This window comes from Rhinoraja longicauda, chromosome 4 (genome assembly GCF_053455715.1).
Source record: "Rhinoraja longicauda isolate Sanriku21f chromosome 4, sRhiLon1.1, whole genome shotgun sequence".
NCBI classification, from domain to species: Eukaryota; Metazoa; Chordata; class Chondrichthyes; order Rajiformes; family Arhynchobatidae; genus Rhinoraja; species Rhinoraja longicauda.
Window position 1 is genome coordinate 9,259,299 of NC_135956.1, and position 19,563 is coordinate 9,278,861.

The 19,563-nt window shown below is 46.3% G+C and overlaps 1 protein-coding gene across 1 annotated transcript in view; it reads right to left on the minus strand.

Moving 5' to 3' along the window:
- The window catches only part of wnt9a (wingless-type MMTV integration site family, member 9A), an 84,828-nt gene extending 65,841 nt beyond the window's left edge, over window positions 1-18,987 (minus strand). Inside the window, exon 1 of the mRNA XM_078398481.1 lies at window positions 18,868-18,987. Coding sequence (XP_078254607.1) covers window positions 18,868-18,953 — 86 coding nt within the window. The 5' untranslated portion in view covers window positions 18,954-18,987. The remainder of the gene's footprint in view (window positions 1-18,867) is intronic.
- Window positions 18,988-19,563: the final 576 nt, after the last annotated feature.

Below are 19,563 nucleotides of genomic sequence, written 5' to 3' on the forward strand. Positions count from 1 at the left end.
TAGACTCTCCCACGAGTGGAAACACCCTCTCCACATCCACTCTGGCCAGGCCTTTCACTCCAGCGAGTACAGGCCCAGTGCTGTCAAACGCTCATCATAGGTTAACCCACTCATTCCCGGGATCATTTCTCGTGAACCGCCTCTGGACCCTCTCCAGAGCCAGCACATCCTTCCTCATATGTGGAACCAGAAATTGCTCGCAGTACTCCAAATGCGCCTTATAGAGCCACAGCATTACGTTCCAGTTTTTGTATCCTAGTCCTCTCGAAATAAACGTTAGCACGGCCTTCTTTGCCTTCCTCACTACCGTTCCTGTTCTTGATTTTGTGACCTGCAAACATTTCTTCCATCTGCCTGCATCCCATTGTTAGTGGGGCTAATTAGTGGAGTGGGCCTCCAACGCTTCCCACCCTCTGCCACTTCCAGGGTGGAGTATGGAGTCAGTGACTCCGCGGGAAGAGGCGGTCCAGGGAGAGCAGTACTGAACTTCTATCCACCTCGGACTATCCTTGATCGCAAACTTTGCTGGCTCCACCTTGCACTGAACGTTATTCCCTCATCATGTATCTATCTGTACGCTGCAAACGGCTCCATTGTAATGAAGGAGGAGATAAATGAGGAGGAGATAAGACTTTGCCTTCCATCACAGTGAGGGTGTGCCTAGAGCAATCACTGTGATGGCTGTTTGTGTAAAAATTGTGTAAAAATTGTGTAAAAATTGTGTAAAAATTGTGTAAAAATTGTGTAAAAATTGTGTAAAAATGGTGTAAAAATTGTGTAAAAATTGTGTAAAAATTGTGTAAAAATTGTGTAAAAATTGTCCTGTGCTTTTTGTTGTCTACTGCCGGACCCTGACGTGAGAGGACGCTGGCGTTGTTTATTCGCCGCTTCTCCGTTAGGATAGTTTGTCTGTTTGTTTTTATGTTATGATTGTTTATGTAAAGCGCTTTGAGCTTCTGGAAAGGCGCTATATAAAATAAATGCTTATTATTATTATTATTGTTATTATGTGTGGTCTTTCCGCTGACTGCATAGCGCGCGACAAAAGCTTTTCACTGTACCTCGGCACACGTGACAATAGACTAAACTGAGAAGGCAGGTCCTTAGACACTGAACCCATCTGCTGGGACCGCCACGCCTTCAGTCCGCCCGATTTCAGTTCCTCCAGTGAGAATGAGGTGCCGTTCTCCATCCTACTGGAAGGTTTGATAAATACATAAGGGGGTTATATGGTTCCCATAGAGTTACAGAGTCACAGTGTTATTCCCTTTTCATGTACCTGCACACTGTAAACGGCTCGATTGTAATCGTGTATTGTCTTTCCGTTAGCTGGTTAGCGCGCAACAAAAGCTTTTCACTGTACCCTGGTGCACGTGACAATAAACTCAACTGAACTGAAACTAGACTAAAATGAACACTGGTTCTCATCTACATACGAGGGACAATTTACAGAAGTCAATTACGGTGCAAACCTGCAGGTCTTTAGGATGTGGGAGGAAACCGGAGCAACCAGAGAAAGGCCACGCAGTCACGGGGAGAACGTACAAACTCTGTACAGACAGCACCCGTGGTCACGATCGAACCTGGGCCTCCAACGCTGTGAGGCAGCAACTCTAGCGCTGTGCCTTAGAGTGGATGTGGAGGAGATGTTTCCAGTAGTGGGAGAGTCACACTCTTGCTGGACAATGTGGGTTAAAGGGAAATTGGAGAGTAAAAACGCAGTCGGATAATCCTATGGAGTAAAATGTAAAGCCAGCTGAGTCCAATCAAGGATAGTCCGAGGGTCACCAATGAGGTAGTTAGTAGTTCAGCACTGCTCTCTGGTTAGGGGAGGATGATTCAGTTGCCTGATAACAGCTGGGAAGAAACTGTTGATCGATGGTCGGCACGGACTCGGTGGGCCACTGGGCCTGTTTTCACGCTGCATCTCTAAAGTAAACTATCCAGGTCCTTCATTATTAGATTCATAGAGTCTTAGAGTAATACAGTGTGGAAACAGGCCCTTCGGCCCAACTTGCCCACACTGACCAACATGTCCCATCTACACTAGTCCCACCTGCCTGTGCTTGGTCCATATCCCTCCAAACATGTTCTATCCATGTTCCTGTCTAACTGTTTCTTAAACGTCGGGATAGTCCCTGCCTCAACTACCTCCTCTGGCAGCTTGTTCCACACACCCACCACCCTTTGTGTGGAAAAGTAGCCCCTCGGGTTCCAAGTAAATATTTTCCCCTTCACCTTGAACCTATGTCCTTCTGTAGGTTTCAATGAGATTTCCCCCCCCGGTCATTCCTTCTTCTCCCCGCTCCCGTCCGGCAGAAGGTGCAGAAGCTTGAAAGTGCGCACCACCAGACTCAGGAACAACTTCTTCCCCTCTGTTATCGGGCTGCTGAACGGCCCTTCCATAAGCCAGGGTACTGTCCGATTCACCTCTACCCCATTGCGGACATTGGACATTGTCTATGGAACTGGTGCGCTACAATGCTGAGAACTATATTCTGCACTCTGTATCTTCCTCTTTGGTCTAACTATTGTGTGGCACGGTGGCGCAGTGGAGGAGCTGCTGCCTCACAGCGTCCGGGACCCGGGTTCGATCCTGACCACGGGTGCTGTCTGCACGGAATTCGCACTTTCTTCCTGTGACCACGTGGGTTTTCTCCGGGTGCTCCGGTTTCCTCCCACACTCCAAAGACGTGCAGGTTTATAGATTAATTGGCTTCTGTAAATTGTAAATTGTTCCTGGTATGTAGGATAGTGCTTGTGTTCGCTGAAGAGACTATTTCCACATTTTATCCCTAAACTAATCGGACTTGATCGGACTTTGCTGGCTTTACCTTGCACGAAACGTTATTCCCTTAGCATGTAGCTATACACTGTAAATGGCTCGATTTCGTAATTGTCTTTCCGATGACTGGTTGGCACGCAACCAAAGCTTTTCACTGTACCTCGGTACACGTGACAATAACTGAACTGAACTAAACTGAACTGTTAAACAAAACCAAACTATTGTACTTGAGTTTGACTTGATTACATCTATGCATGGTATTATGTGGTCAGATTGGATAGCATGTAAAAAACAAAGCTTTTCTCGGTACACTTGACAACAATAAACAGAAGGGAGACACACAAAGCTGGAGAAACTCACACGGGTCAGACAGCATCTCTGGAGAGAAGGAATGGGTGAGGTTTCGGGTCGAGACCCTTCTTCAGACTGACAATAGACAATAGACAATAGGTGCAGGAGGAGGCCATTCGGCCCTTCAAGCCAGCACCGCCATTCAATGTGATTATGGCTGATCATTCTCAATCAGTACCCCGTTTCTGCCTTCTCCCCATACCCCCCTGACTCCACTATCCTTAAGAGCTCTATCTAGCTCTCTCTTGAATGCATTCAGAGAATTGGCCTCCACTGCCTTCTGAGGCAGAGAATTCCACAGATTCACAACTCTCTGACTGAAAATGTTTTTCCTCCGTTCTAAATGGCCTACCCCTTATTCGTAAACTGTGGCCCCTGGTTCTGGACTCCCCCAACATTGGGAACATGTTTCCTGCCTCTAACGTGTCCAACCCCTTAATAATCGTATACGTTTCTGAGAGTCAGGGGAGAGGGAGGCCGGCATCCGCAGTTCCTTCCTACACATGACAATAAAAAAACCTCCACCGTACATGGGTCGGGAAGTTCCATCTCTGGGGCCTGCTTTTTGTGCTTTTGTGCCCCCCCCGTTTTTCCACAATAAACCCCGAGTCTCAGAGTAATTTATTCATCGTGAAACGGATTGCAGCATTTTTGTTTAATTAGCCTGAACGGCGCAGCGTAGCTGTCTTTTTTCCTAAAGTTTGCTCTGCCCACCGCGGCCGTGGAAGAAGAGCCAGCTTCCATAAGTCACGGGAAAAAAAAAGAAAAGAAATTAAAGCATTATTCCCTCTGCCCCACTCCAGTATTACTCCACATGCATTCAATTTGCTGTTACTGGGAGCGAACGGCAGCCAAAAGCATCAAGGCTGGGTTTTCGAGAGAGAGAGAGAGAGAGAGAGAGAGAGAAACACATTGGAATGATCTACAGCAGACTGATAGAACTAACATCAATCCCAGAGTAGAGCCAGGCGCACAGCCAAAAACACATTGGCTCGGACTACCAGTACAACACTGGGTCAAGTCAACGGCACGCTAGCAGGTGATCACTACGTCTCAGCAACGCCGATCGGCCCAGCAGATGCTTAAGAGTCACAGCTTAGTTTAGTTTAGTTTGGTTTACTTTAGAGACACATGCGCGGAAACAGGCCGGTCGTCCCCCCGAGTCCGCGCCGACTGGCGATCCCCGCACACCAACACTATCCTACACACGCTAGGGACAATTTGCACTTAGACCAAGCCAATTTACCCTCAAACCTTTTCACTGTAGTATAAGAAAATAACTGCAGATGCTGGTACAAATCGACGGTATTTATTCACAAAATGCTGGAGTAACTCAGCAGGTCAGGCAGCATCTCGGGAGAGAAGGAATGGGTGACGTTTTCGGGTCGAGACCCTTTTCGCTGTACCTCGGTACACGTGACAACAAACTAAATTGAACTGCAACTAACCTAAACTGAACACTAGTTCTAATCCACACGCTCGGGACAATTTACAGAAGTCAATTAAGCTGCAAATCTGCAGGTCCTCAGGATGTGGGAGGAAACCGGAGTATCCGGGGAAAACCCACGCAGGTCACGGGGAGAACGTATAAACTCCGTAGGGACAGCACCCGTAGTCGGGAATGAACCAGTCTTAGTTTAAGACGAAGATAGGCATAAAAAGCTGGAGTAACTCAGCGGGTCAGACAGCATCTTCCACTACATTTCCCTTGCACTGAACGTTATTCCCATATCATGCATCTGTACACTGTAAATGGATCGATTGTAATCGTGTATTGTCTTTCCGCTGACTGTTTAGCACGCCACAAAAGCTTTTCACTGTACCTCAGTACACGTGACAATAAACTAAACAAAATATCTCTGGAGGAAAGGAATAGGCAACATTTCGGGTCGAGACGCTTTTAGTTTAGTCTAGTTTATTTAGAGATACAGCGTGGAAACAGGCCCCTCGGCCCATCGAGTCCACACACCAGCGATCACCCCATACACTAGTTCTACGTTATCCCACTTTCGCATCCTAGACACACTAGGGCAATTTACAGAAGCCAATTAACCTACAAACCTGTACGTCTTTGGAGTGTGGGAGGAAATCGAAGATCTTGGAGAAAACCCACGCAGGTCACGGGGAGAACGTACAAACTCCTTTCAGACAGCATCTGTAGTCGGGATTGAATCCTAATCTGTCTGAACATTACTTTCTCTGAACTTTAGTTATAGTTTAGTTTATTACTGCCACATGTACCGAGGAACAGTGAAAAACTTTTTTTTGGCAATCTGTTACCTAGTCAGCAGAAAAATTATACTTGATTACAGTTAAACTGTCCACAGTGTACAGACACAAGTTAACGGGAATATTGTTTAATGCAAGATAAAGTCCAGTAAAGTCAGATTAAAGACATTATAAATTGCTTTATGGCCAATTACAAACACCTTTAAAATGTTCGACATAAAGCGCTGGAGTTGCTCAGCGGGTCAGGCAGCATCTTTAGAGAATAAAGGATGACAATAGACAATAGACAATAGACAATAGGTGCAGGAGGAGGCCATTCGGCCCTTCGAGCCAGCACCGCCATTCAATGTGATCATGGCTGATCATTCTCAATCAGTACCCCGTTCCTGCCTTCTCCCCATACCCCCTGACTCCGCTATCCTTAAGAGCTCTATCTAGCTCTCTCTTGAATGCATTCAGAGAATTGGCCTCCACTGCCTTCTGAGGCAGAAAATTTCACAGATTCACAACTCTGACTGAAAAAGTTCTTCCTCATCTCCGTTCTAAATGGCCTACCCCTTATTCTTAAACTGTGGCCCCTTGTTCTGGACTCCCCCAACATTGGGAACATGTTTCCTGCCTCTAACGTGTCCAACCCCTTAATAATCTTATACGTTTCGATATAATCCCCCCTCATCCTTCTAAATTCCAGTGTATACAATGGGTGATGATTCGGGTCAGGGGCCTTCTTCAACACCATCTTTTCCAGGTACCGACCCGAAACGTCACCCATCTCCTTCTCCAGGGATGCTGCCTGACCCTCCGAGTTACTCCAGCACTTTGTGTCTATCTTCTGTATAAACCAGCATCTGCAGTTCCTTCCTGCACCTTTAAAGTGTTAGTTGGTTTAGTTTACTATCACATGTACCGAGGTACAGTGCAAAGCTTTATGGTGCCTGCTATCCAGTCAGTGGAGAGGCGATACATGATTACAATCAAACCATCCATACTGTGCAGATACATGGTGAAGGGAATAATGTTTAGTGCAAGACAAACTCCAGTAAAGTCCAATTAAAGATAGTTCAATAGACAATATACAATAGGTGCAGGAGGAGGCCATTCGGCCCTTCGAGCCAGCACCGCCATTCAATGTGATCATGGCTGATCACTCTCAATCAGTACCCCGTCCTGCCTTCTCCCCATACCCCCTGACTCCACTATCCTTAAGAGCTCTATCCAGCTCTCTCTTGGAAGTATTCAGAGAATTGGCCTCCACTGCCTTCTGGGGCAGAGAATTCCACAGATTCACAACTCTCTGACTGAGTTTGAGGGACTCCTATGAGTAGATGGTAGCTCAGGGCCGCTCTCTAGTTGGTGATAAGATGATTCAGTTGCCTGATAACCGCTGGGAAGAAGCTCTCCCTGAACCTGGAGGTGTGCGTTTTCACACCTCGACACCAGCTGAATGACAATCGACACACTTGCAGACTGAAGATATTAGTTGAACTGGGTATCATGTCCACGGGAAGACATGATGGGCCGAAGGGCCACAACGTGTGCCCTGAACATGGTGCCAAGATAAACTAACCTGCACAAAAGGACGCAAAGTGCGAGAGTAACTCAGCGGATCAGGCAACATCTCTGGAGGACACAAAGTCTGAAGAAGGGTCTCGACCCAAAACGTCATTTATCCATGTTCCCCAGAGATGCTGCCTGACCAGCTGAGTTACTCCAGCACTTTGTGTCCTTTTGTGTATTAGCCAGCATCTACAATTCCTTATTTCTGCACTGTTGTGTGTTCTACATCCTACCACTGTACATAAGATCGTGTTTGTAAGTAATAGGAGCAGAATTAGGTCATTCGGCCCATCAGGTCTGCTCCTCCATTCAATCATGGCTGATCTATCTTTCTCTCCGAACACCATTCCCCTGCCTTCTCCCCAGAACCTTTGACATTGTTACTAATCAAAAATCTATCAATTTCCACTTTAGAAATACCAAATGACTTGGCCACCACAGCTGTCTGTGGCAACGAATTCCACAGATTCACCACCCTCTGGCTAAAGAAATTCCTCCCCATCTCCTTTCTAAAGGTACATCCTTTTATTCTGAAGCTATACCCTCTGGTCCTAGACTCTCCCACTAGTGGAAACATCCTCTCCACATCCACACTATCCAGGCCTTTCACTATTCGGTAAGTTTCAATGAGGTCCCCCCTCATCCTTCTAAACTCCAGCGAGTACAGGCCCAGTGCCGACAAACACTCATCATATGTTACATACATCACAGGTTGAGAACTCAGGTACAATGAGATTGTCATCAGCCCCTAAATGAATCAAGAAGGCAGGAGGTGGCAAGTTAAGAGAACAAGGCATATTCTGGAGAGGTAGATGGGAATAAACACAGAAACCTGGGATGAACAAAAGACGAGAGGTGATCTTATGGAGGTGTACAACATCGTGAGAGGAATAGATAGGCTAAATGCACAGAACCTCTTGCCCAGAGTAGGGTAATTGAGAACCAGAGGACATAGGTTTAAGGTGAGGGGGGAAAGATTTAATAAGAACCTGAGGGGCAACATTTTTTTTCACACTAAGGGTGGTGGGTGTATGGAACGAACTGCCAGAGGAGGTAGTTGAGGGCGGGACTATCGCAAGGTTTAAGAAACATTTAGACAGGGACATGGATCGGACAGGTTTAGAGGGATATGGGCCAAACGCAGGCAGGTGGGACTAGTGTAGATGGGGCTTGTTGGTCGGCGTGGGCAAGTTGTGCCGAATAGCCTGTGTCCATGCTGTGTAACTTAATGACTCTGATAAGGTGCAGAGGAGGTTTACCGGAAGGATGACTTGATTATATGCGTGCACAGTATATCTGATCTGTTTGGATAGCATGCAAACCAAGGGTTTGCACTACATTTCAGTACAGGTGGCATTCATAAACCTAATCCTGCAGTTGGCATCCTAAGATCTAAATTTAGTTTAATTTAGTTTAGTTTACTAATGTCACATTTATGGAGGTACAGTAAAAAGCTTTTTAATTGCATGCTATCCAGGCGGTGAAAAGACCAGAACAAGGGGTCACAGTTTAAGGATAAGGGGGAAGTCTTTTAGGACCGAGATGAGAACTTTTCTTTTCACACAGAGAGTGGTGAATCTGTGGAATTCTCTGCCACAGAAGGTAGTTGAGGCCAGTTCATTGGCTATATTTAAGAGGGAGTTAGATGTGGCCCTTGTGGCTAAAGGGATCAGGGGGTATGGAGAGAAGGCAGGTACGGGATACTGAGTTGGATGATCAGCCATGATCATATTGAATGGCGGTGCAGGCTCGAAGGGCCGAATGGCCTACTCCTGCACCTATTTTCTATGTTTCTATGTTTCTATACATGATTACAATCAAGCATCTCTGGACAGAAGGTGTCTTCAGTCTGAAGACGTTGTCTCAACGTAAAATGTCACCCATTCCTTCTATCCAGAGTTGCTGCCTGTCCCGCTGAGTGACTCCAGCAATTTGTGTCTATCTGCATCGGTAGTTCCTTCCTACACATGGCACCAATCGAGCCGTCCACAGTGTACAGATACAGGACGAAGGAAATAACGATTAGTGCAAGATAAACTCCAGTAAAATCTCTGGAGAAAGGGAATAGGTAATGTTTCGGGTCAGATCTGAAGAAAGGTCTCAACTCGAAACGTCATCCATTCCTTGCCTCCAGAGGTGCTGTTTGACCCGCTGATATGCCCCAGCTTTTTGTGCCTATCACAAGTTGCTGGAGTAACTCAGGCAGCATCTCTGGCGGAAAGGGATGGGTGACATTTTGGGCTGGGACCCTTCTTCAGACTGGTTAGGAGTGGCAGGCGGGAGGTGGTTTGGTGTGGGTACGAGCCTGCTGTTATTTTAAGATCATAATTCGGGTTTCCTTATCGGGGTTTCCTGTGGTGTATCCTCCTGCAGCCGGTTCCCAAGCCCAGCGCAAGAGGTTACAGCACATTCAGTGTGCTGAGGTGGAGAGCTCCAAGCGGGGGGGGGGGAAGGAAGTGAGCGGAGGAGAGGACATCAAAGGGAAGATTATTCTGATGAAACTACCTCGAGGAACAGAGAAACAGAATCACGAAGGCAGGGGAGTGGGGGAGAACATATAAAATAGGTGCAGGAGTAGGCCATTCGGCCCTTCGAGCCAGCATCGCCATTCAACATAATCATGGCTGAGCATCCACAATCAGTACCCCGTTCCTGCTTTCTCCCCATATCCCTTGATTCCTTCAGCCCTAAGAGCTATATCTAACTCTCTCTTGAAAACATCCAGTGAATTGGCCTCCACTGCCTTCTGTGGCGGAGAATTCCACAGATTCACAACTCTCTGGGTGAAAAGATTTTTCCTCATCTCAGTCCTAAATGGCCGACCCCCTTATTCTTAAACCGAGGGGAGACTGAGGCGAGAGGAACAGATCGGGTAAATGCGCACAGGCTTTTCCCCAGAGTAGGGGAATCAAGAATCAGAGGGCAGCAAACACCACTCAAAGGTACGGCTATGGAGGCCAAGTCCTGAGGTATTTGGAAAGCCAAGATTGACATATTCTTGATCAGTACGGGTGTCAGGGGTTATGGGGAGAAGGCAAGGGAATGGGGTTGAGAGGGAGAGATAGATCAGCCATGATTGAATGGCAGAGCAGGCTCGATGGGCTGAATGGCCTAATTCTGCTCCTGTCACTTATGGCCTTATGACCTTACCGGACAGACAGCATCTCTGGATAGAAGGAACGGGTGACGTTTTGGGTCGAGACCCTTCTTCAGAAACTCTGTAATTGTGGTCCTATGCCTGATGAACGTGACACAGGTTTAAGGTGAGAGAGGGAAAGATTTAATAGGAACCTGCGAGGCAACTTTTAACACAGGGAATGGTGGGTATATGAAACGAGCTGCCAGAGGAGATAGTTGAGGCAGGTACCATAACAATATTTAAAAGGCATTTGGAAAGGTATATACCCACCACCCTTTGTATAAAAAAGTTACCCTACAGTTTCCAATTAAACTTGGCTATATTTAAGAGGGAGTTAGATGTGGCCCTTGTGGCTAAAGGGATCAGGGAGTATGGAGAGAAGGCAGGTACGGGATACTGAGCTGGATGATCAGCCATGATCATATTGAATGGCGGTGCAGGCTCGAAGGGCCGAATGACCTACTCCTGCACCTATTTTCTATGTTTCTATGTTTCTAAATCTTTCCCTGCTCACCTTAAACCTATGTCCTCTGGTTCATGATTCCCCTACTGTGGGCAAAAGTGCATTTACCCTACTTGTTCCCCTCATGATCTTGTACACCTCCACAAGATCATCCCTCATCTTCCTGCACTGACAACTATGAACTGACAATGGCCACTCCCTCTTCTCCCCTCTCCCATCGGGCAAGAGGTGAAGAAGTGTGGAAACGCACACCTCCAGATTCAGGGACAGTTTCTTCCCAGCTGTTATCAGGCAACTGAACCATCCTCTCACCAACTAGACAACAGTCCTGACCTACTATCTACCTCATTGGAGACACTTGGACAATCTTTGATCGGACTCCACTGGCTTTATCTTGCACTGAACGTTATTTACGTTATTCCCTTTACCATGTATCTCTACACTGTGGATGGCTCGATTGTAATCATGTTCAGACTTTCTGCTGACTGGTTAGCACGCCACAAAAGCTTTTCACTGTACCTCGGTACACATGACAATAAACTAAACTGTGTAGGAAGGAACTGCAGGTGCTGTTTTACACCAAAGACAGACACAAAAAGCTGGAGTAACTCAGCAGGACAGGCAGCATCTTTGGATAGGAAGGAATGGGTGACATTTTAGGTCGAGACTCTTCTTCAGACTGAGCTGGGGCGAGGGAGAGATAGAGATAGAGAAGGGTAAGGTGTGAAAACGAGAGATCAAAGGGGACAACGTTCAAGGAAAATGTAGAGAAATGTAGAAAACATTGTTAGCTGATGACAAAGAGGCATAAAAAGTAAAATGTATTCAGGTGGACAGTCAAACTAGTCGGAGAACTCAGATGGGGAGGGTTGGGGAGAGAGGGAAAGCAAGGGTTACCAAATAAACTAACCTAAACTATTATATTATGGGATATGTAGAAGCCAGTTTAAACAAAATCCCACAAAAATAAGAGAGTTTAGAGCTGGATAATCTGGTTAAGATAATGGCTATAGGACCATAGAGTGATACAGCGTGGAAACAGGCCCTTCGGCCCAACTTGCTCACACCGGCCAACATGTCCCGGCAAAACTAGTCCCACCTGCCCGCATTTGGTCCATTTCCCTCCAAACCTGTCCTATCCATGTACATGTCTCATTGTTTCTTAAGCGTCGGGATAGTCCCAGCCTCAACTATCTCCTCTGGCAGCTTGTTCCATACACCCACCACCCTTTGTGTGGAAAAGTTACCCCTCAGATTCCTATTAAATCTTTTCCCCTTCGCCTTGAACCTATGGAGCTATGGAGACATCTTCTTTTGTTCTTCTTCGGAATAGACTGCTGGGTTGTTTGACATTGACCTTGTTGCCCAGACAACACTTTGCTTTAATCTTTCACCTGACATTTATCAGTCAGGGTATTCTATATTCTAGAAGTATAGAGGTTGCGACGTTATATTGTAGTTGCACAAGACATTGGTCAGGTCACGTTTGGAGTATTGCATTTAGCGTTGGTCACCTTGTTACAGGAAGGATGTCATTAAGCTGGAAAGAGTTCAGAGAAGACTTACGAGGATGTTGCCAGGACCTGAGGGCCTGAGCTGCAGGGAGAGGTTGGGCAGGCTGGGAGTCTATTCCTTGGAGCGCAGAAAGCTGAGGGGTGATTTTATCGAGGTGCACAAAATCATGAGAGGAATGGATAGGGTGAATGACACACACAGTCTTTTACCCAGAGCAGGGGAACCAAGAACCAGACATATGTTTAAGGTGAGGTGGGAAATATTTGATAGTAATCTAGTGTAAGAAAATAACTGCAGATGCTGGTACAAATCGAAAGTATTTATTCACAAGATGCTGGAATAACTCAGCGGGTCAGGCAGCATCTCAGGAGAGAAGGAATGGGCGACGTTTCGGGTCGAGACCCTTCTTCAGACCGCCCATTCCTTCTCTCCTGAGATGCTGCCTGACCTGCTGAGTTACTCCAGCATTTTGTGAATAAATACCTTCGATTTGATAGGGATCTGAGGGATAATGTTTTCACACAGTGGGTGTGGTGTATGGAACGAGCTGCCAGAGGAAGTTGAGGCAGGGACTACCACAACATTTAAAGGACGCTTAGACAGGCACCTGGATAGGACAGGTTCAGATGGATATGGGGGAAATGTGGGCAAATGGGGCTATCTTAGATAGGGCATCTTAGTCGGCATGGGTAATAGACACAAAAAGCTGGTGAGTAACTCAGTGGGTCAGGAGGCACCTCTAGAGAAAAGGAATAGGTGACGTTTCGGGCCGAGGCACTTCTTCCGAATGGGTGAGTTGGGCCGAAGGGTCTGTTTCTGCGCTGTGACACAATACGACATCTCCACCAGTCCCTTGATCCCTCAACACAGTCACAATGCTGAGCTTCAAAGCAACAGCCTTCCGACACCGAGATGAACTGGTTCCACCGAGATGCAGCACAGAACGCCACAGGAGATCCTTTTTCCCTGTGGCTATCAAACTGTACAACTCCTCCCCCTTCTGTCGTGGGGTAGACTGACTCCCCTTCCCCCCCACTACCTCCCCCCCCCCCCCCCCCTCCCCCCCCCCCCACCCCCCACCCCCAATGTTTGCACATCCTACTTTCCACTCATCACTTTAATATCATGTTTCATGTGTCTTGCTGTGATTTATGACTGTTGCCAGACCAATTTCCCTCCTGGGATAAATATAGTTATATCGTATTGTATTGTAACATTGAGAAACAGTTTAGTTTATTGTCACGTGTGTCGAGGTACAGTGAAAAGCTTTTGTTGAGTGCCAACCAGTCAGCAGAAAGGCAATATATGATTACAATCAATCCATTCACAGTGTATAGATACACGATAAGGGAATAACGTTTAGTGCGAGGTAAAGCCAGCAAAGTCTGATCAAGGATAGTCCGAGGGTCACCAATAAGGTAGATTGTAGTTCAGGACTGCTCTCTGGTTGTGGTGGGATGATTCAGGTGCCTGATAACAGCTGGGAAGAAACTGTCCCTGAATCTCGAGGTGTGCGTTTTCACACTTCTGTACCTCTTGCCCGATGGGAGAGGGGAGAAGAGGGAGTGGCCAGGGTGCGACTGGTCCTTGATTGTGCTGCTGGCCTTGCCGAGGCAGCGTGAGGTGTAGATGGAGTCAATGGAAGGGAGGTTGGTTTGTGTGATGGTCTGGGCTGCATCCAGAATGCGCTGCAAAAGGAGCAACATTCCCAAACAGAGGAACATAGGAATGTTTCCTGAGCTAACTGGCCAATATTCATCTCTCAACCATCAACCTAAGACAGATTTTATTCATTATCACTTTCCTGTTTATGAGACGTCACGTCTAAATTGTCTACATATTTCCTCCTATAAAACAGTGCCCTTAACTTCAACATCACCTCATCGCAGCAAGGTTGTTCAAACGCCCAGAGGTTGTGGAAATTCTAATTTCTTTCACGTGAAATATGAATCTCAGACACAATGCATTCTTTGCTTCTGAAGCTTGGGGCTTGCGTGGTGAAAAACAAATGTAGCACTTATCCTGTAACTTACAGGTAGAGAGAGAGGGAGAGAGAGAGATAGAGAGAGGGAGAGGGAGAGAGACAGAGAGACAGAGACAGACAGAGACAGACAGAGGGAGACAGACAGAGGGTGACAGAGAGAAAGACAGACAGACAGAGAGACAGTGAGAGAGACAGACAGACAGTGAGAGAGACAGACATAGACGGAGAGACAGACAGAGAGAGAGATAGACAGAGAGAGAGAGAGAAAGACGGAGAGAGAGACAGAGAGAGAGAGACAGAGAGAGACTCACAGGGGGGATGGGCGTGGGGGGGGGGGGGCAGTGACAGCGATGGAGGGGGTGATGGGTTGGCCCTGTGTTAAATCTGAACACTCTGTACCTTTCCGAGACCAAGGGGCGTCTGTCAGCCAGTGATTACTCACAAGGCAGCGATATCTTTGCTTTGTAACAGAGAGAGCAAGTTAAGGAGATCTCATGTTCATAAGTGATAGGAACAGAATTATGCCATTCGGCCCATCATGCCTACTCTGCCATTCAAGCATGGGCTGAATTGGGTAGGGAGATCAAAAGATACCAAAAGACCCACGTCAGCCAGGCCACGCTCTCATTTCACTCCTGCCATCGGAAGAAGGTACAGGAGCCTGAAAAGCTTGACCACCAGGTGCAGGAACAGCTTCTTGTCCCCTACAACTCTTGCCAACTTCTACAGATGCACCACAGAAAGCATTTTATCGGGATGCATCACAGCTTGGTTTGGGAACAGCTCCATCCAAGACCGCAAGAAATTGCAGTGTAAATTGTGGACGCAGCCCAGACCATCACAACAAACCAACCTCCTTTCCATTGACTCCATCTATACCTCACGCTGCCTCGGCAAGGCCAGCAGCACAATCAAGGACCAGTCGCACCCTGGCCACTCCCTCTTCTCCCCTCTCCATCGGGCAAAAGGCGTAGAAGTGTGAAACACACACCTTCAGATTCAGAGACAGTTTCTTCCCAGCTGTTATCAGCAACTGAATCATCCTCCACAACCAGAGAGCAGTGCTGAACTACTATCTACCTCATTGGTGACCCTCGGACTATCTTTGATCGGACTTTGCTGGCTTTACCTTGCACTAAATGTTATTCCCTTATCATGTATCTATACATTGTAAATGGATCGATTGTAATCATGTATTGTCTTTCGCAGACTGGATAACACGCAACAAAAGCTTTTCACTGTACATCAGTACAAGTGACAATAAACTAAACTGGAACGTATTCCCAACAGCCATCAGGTTCTTGAACATTGCACAGCACTGACCTCATCTTTGAACATTGCACAGCACTGACCTCATCTATGAACGACTACACTGTCTTTGGTTGCACTAAAGACTAAGTTTCTCGCGCGAATATTGTAGTTATTAATTGATAGATTTTTTTGTTTATTATATACTATAGATCCCGTTATGCCTTGGCAAGTAAGAGCTCCATCAGCACATATGACTATGAAACATTCTAGGTTAGTTTAGGTTAATCCATTTATAATCACATGTACCGAGGAGGTACAGTGAACAGCTTTTTATTGACTGCTATCCAGTCAGTGGAAAGACTATACATGATTACAATCAAACCGCCCACAGTGTACAGATACAGGATGAAGGGGATAACATTTAGTCCTAGATAAAGTCCTCTAAGATCCAAATAAAGATAGTCCGAGGTCTCCAATGAGATCAATTGCAGCTCAGGACAATTCTCTAGCTGGTGTGAGGAAGGTTTAAATTTTAGCGAACTAAAATTAGTTTGTTAGTCAGTTTAGTTTAGTTTAGTTTATTGACACGTGGACTGAGGTACAGTGAAAAGCTTTTTGTTGCGTGCCAACCAATTAGCGGAACGACTATATATGATTACAATCGAGTCGTGAGAGGACGGTTTAAATTTTAACTAACTAATATTAGTTTGTTAGTTAGTTTAGTTTAGTTTAGTGCCTCGTGTACCGAGGTACAGTGAAAAGCTTTTTTGTTGAGTGCTATCAACTCAGTGGAAAGACTATATACGATTACAATCAGGCGGTCCACAGTGTACAGATACAAGACAAAGGGAATAACGTTTAGTTACAACATAAAGTCCAGTAAAGTCCGATTAAAGATAGTCCGAGGGTCTCCAATGAGGTAGATGGGTGGCCAGATTTTATAATTAAGCAATTTTGACATAATTAGAAAATGGCCTTAAAATAGTGCATGTGCCTTAATTTCACCGACTAAATTTCGTCATTTACAATTCCTGTCATTTCACCACCATTAGATAGACGTGTAAATAATCCTTCTCGGGAGGGTTTTTTTTGTTTGAAAGTAGCCAAAGGGTGTGAGATTGACAGAAACTGGGAGTTGTCTATTTAAGACAGGTGTGCCTTGCGTAAACATTCGCTGCGCTGTTTCCGAAGCTGAGTTTTTTTATATAGATAAGAACATTTGGGCTTTGCTTTTCCAATTTTTTTTTTTTTTTTGTTTCAACCATTCCCTCCCTTGCTTTCGCCTTTACACTTCAAGGGATTTCAGAGACGGGTCCCAATTTTAATTTTGCCCCCCAGTTCAGACCGACAAAGGGACTTGATGAAATTTGTTACCAGGATTGGAGGGGGGGAGAAATCAGATCTGCCCAATTTTATCTATTTATCGCGCAGATAACTAACAAAACATATTTATTATTCTTAAAAAAAAACCTTCAGAACCCTTGGGTGAAGGCAAGGTCAATTATTAACTTAAAACAAACTTTAGACGGCTGATTTTCATTGAACGCGTGCTGTTGAATGTAAAGTTTCATGTCAACAGTAATCAATTTCATTTAATCACACTAATCATTTCCTATCAGCCCCAAATATTGAATGATATAATGGGCTTTAGTTTCTTTTTTTTTAAATAGTTTGCATCACATCCCCTGGACTGATCCACACACACACACACACACCCCTTATAAAGCACAAAGCCAGCGGAATATGCAAGGGCGGAGAATCCTCGCTGTTTCTCTTTAAGAAATAAGATGTCAAGAGTATTTTTTTCTTTAGTGAAACAGATGGTTTGTGTTGTTATAGCTGTCCGCGTCCAAAATGAAACGAAACATTAAAATAAAACTTCTGGTGATCCTTCGAAAAAGGGGAGGAATGTTTTAGTGGGGGGAGAGAGAGGAAAAAAGAAATTGCATAACTTTAACTGCAACGGGACGATTTCCAGACCGCAGTCGCAGCCAGAGTTTGATGTTACCGCGATTTCATATATATATACACACATATAATTCTGTTCTCTTGACGCCGGCTTTACCATTTTCATGTTTTGCCGGTGGAGCAGATGTTTCATTCTTAGTAGGCGGGAGGGGAATTAAATGTGTGCCAATGCCTGCATGTGTTTTATATATATACACACACACACATATAAATAATTCCCCTAAACGCAAGCGATGCACTATCTGCTAACTCAGCACTTCGCGTTACCACAGAGGGTCGAGCCTGGATCATTATATTGAGCTATGACACGGGACATTGGTTGAAAATCGCGGCTCACCACAGTTATTCCACAGAGAGAGGGGGAGAGAGAGAGGGAGAGAGAGGGGGAGAGAGAGAGGAGAGGGGAGAGAGGGGGGAGAGAGAGGGAGAGAGGAGGGAGAGGGAGGGAGAGGGAGGGAGAGAGGGAGAGGGAGAGAGGGAGAGAGGGGAGAGGGGAGAGAGGGGAGAGAGGGGAGGGAGGGAGAGGGAGGGAGAGAGGGGGAGAGGGAGAGAGGGAGAGAGAGGGAGAGGGGAGAGAGGGGGAGAGGGGAGAGGGGGAGAGGGAGAGAGGGAGAGGGGGGAGAGAGAGGGAGAGGGAATCGGTGTGAAAATTAAACCGGGCAGCGTTCAATAAAATATACAACCGAAGGCAGACACAAAAAGCTGTAGTAACTCAGCGGGACAGGAGTCAGCATCTCTGGAGGGAAGGAGTGGGGTTAAACCCACATCTCACACAAAATATACAACAGCCTTTTTTTTTCTGAGGATAATAACAGTTCTCAGATTTGACCGTGCAAGTTGAACGCAAGGGGAATCACAGCGAGTACGTACAGCTTGGAAGGAATAACAAAAATCTGAACTACACACACACAGAGCCGGCAACCTGCAGCTGAGAGAGTTATGCCCAGATCGGTTTAATTTCCCAGACTGGGAACGCAAAGGCGCACCCAAGCCCTTCAAAAACTCGCTCCCCAACCCACCCCCACCCCACCCCGCACATTTATTCTTGTGTTACAAGCAGACAAAAACAGGAGACTTCCTGAGAAATTAATTGAAAACCCCTTTTTTTTTTTTTAAACAGCTCTGAAAAACTCTGTGAACAGTTTCTGAAAGTTTCTGAAATTTGTGAAAGTTGAAAGTTTTGAGAGTTTATGAAAAGTTTTGAAAAGTGCATTAAAAGTTTCTGAAAGTTTCTGAAATTTGTGAAAGTTGTAAGTTCTGAGAGTTTATGAAAAGTTTTGAAAGTGCATTAAAGTGTCTGAAAGTTCTGAAAGTTGTGAAAGTTGAAAGTTCTGAGAGTTTATGAAAAGTTGTGAAAGTGGATTAAAAGTGTCTGAAAGTTGTGAAAGTTGAAAGTTCTGAGAGTTTATGAAAAGTTTTGAAAGTGGATTAAAAGTTTCTGAAAGTTTCTGAAAGTTGTGAAAGTAGAAAGTTCTGAGAGTTTATGAAAAATTTTGAAAAGTGCATTAAAAGTTTCTGAAAGTTGACGGAAAGATGATGAAAAGTTGATGAAAGTACATTCAAACTTTTGAAAGTTGATGAAAAGTTGTTTTTTTGGTTTTTAACAAAGGTTTTTCAGGACATACCCAAAATAGGCAGTGGTCTTGCCGATGGTCAGGAGGACTATAAGAGCGAAGAGGTGCCGTCCGAAGGAGAAGTGTCCATCCAGCATTTTGCTGCACCGGCTCGGAAGATGACCATCTCGTTTCGTATTGAGGTTAGTTTCTGGCAGGTTTGCCCATCGCGCCGCCTTCTTATAAGGCTGGGGCTGAGAGATGCAAGCGCAGGCGCGGCGTCTGCACCGCCTCTCACCAGCACAGTCAGCAAACCCAACAACACAAGAAGGGGTCGGGTGGAGGGAGCTCCGAGTGAGATTCAAGGGAGAGACAGAGAGGGGCGGTGGCAGTGGGAGGGAGGGAGGGAGGGAGGGAGGGAGGTGGCGGAGAGAGAGAGAGGGGGTGGCAGAGGGAGGGAGGGAGAGAGGGACAGAGAGAGAGGGGTGGCAGAGAGGGCGGTGGCAGAGAGGGAGGGAGAGAGAAGGGGTGGCAGAGAGAGAGAGAGAGAGAGGGCGGTGGCAGAGGGATGGAGGGAGAGAGGGAGGGAGACAGAGAGAGAGAGAGAGAGAGAGAGAGAGAGGAGGGTGGCAGAGGGAGGGAGGGAGGGAGGGAGGGAGGAGGAGGGAGGGAGGGAGGAGGGAGGGAGGAGGGAGGGAGGGAGAGGGGTGGCAGAGAGGGAGAGAGAGAGAGAGAGAGAGAGAGAGAAGGGGTGGCAGAGAGGGGGTG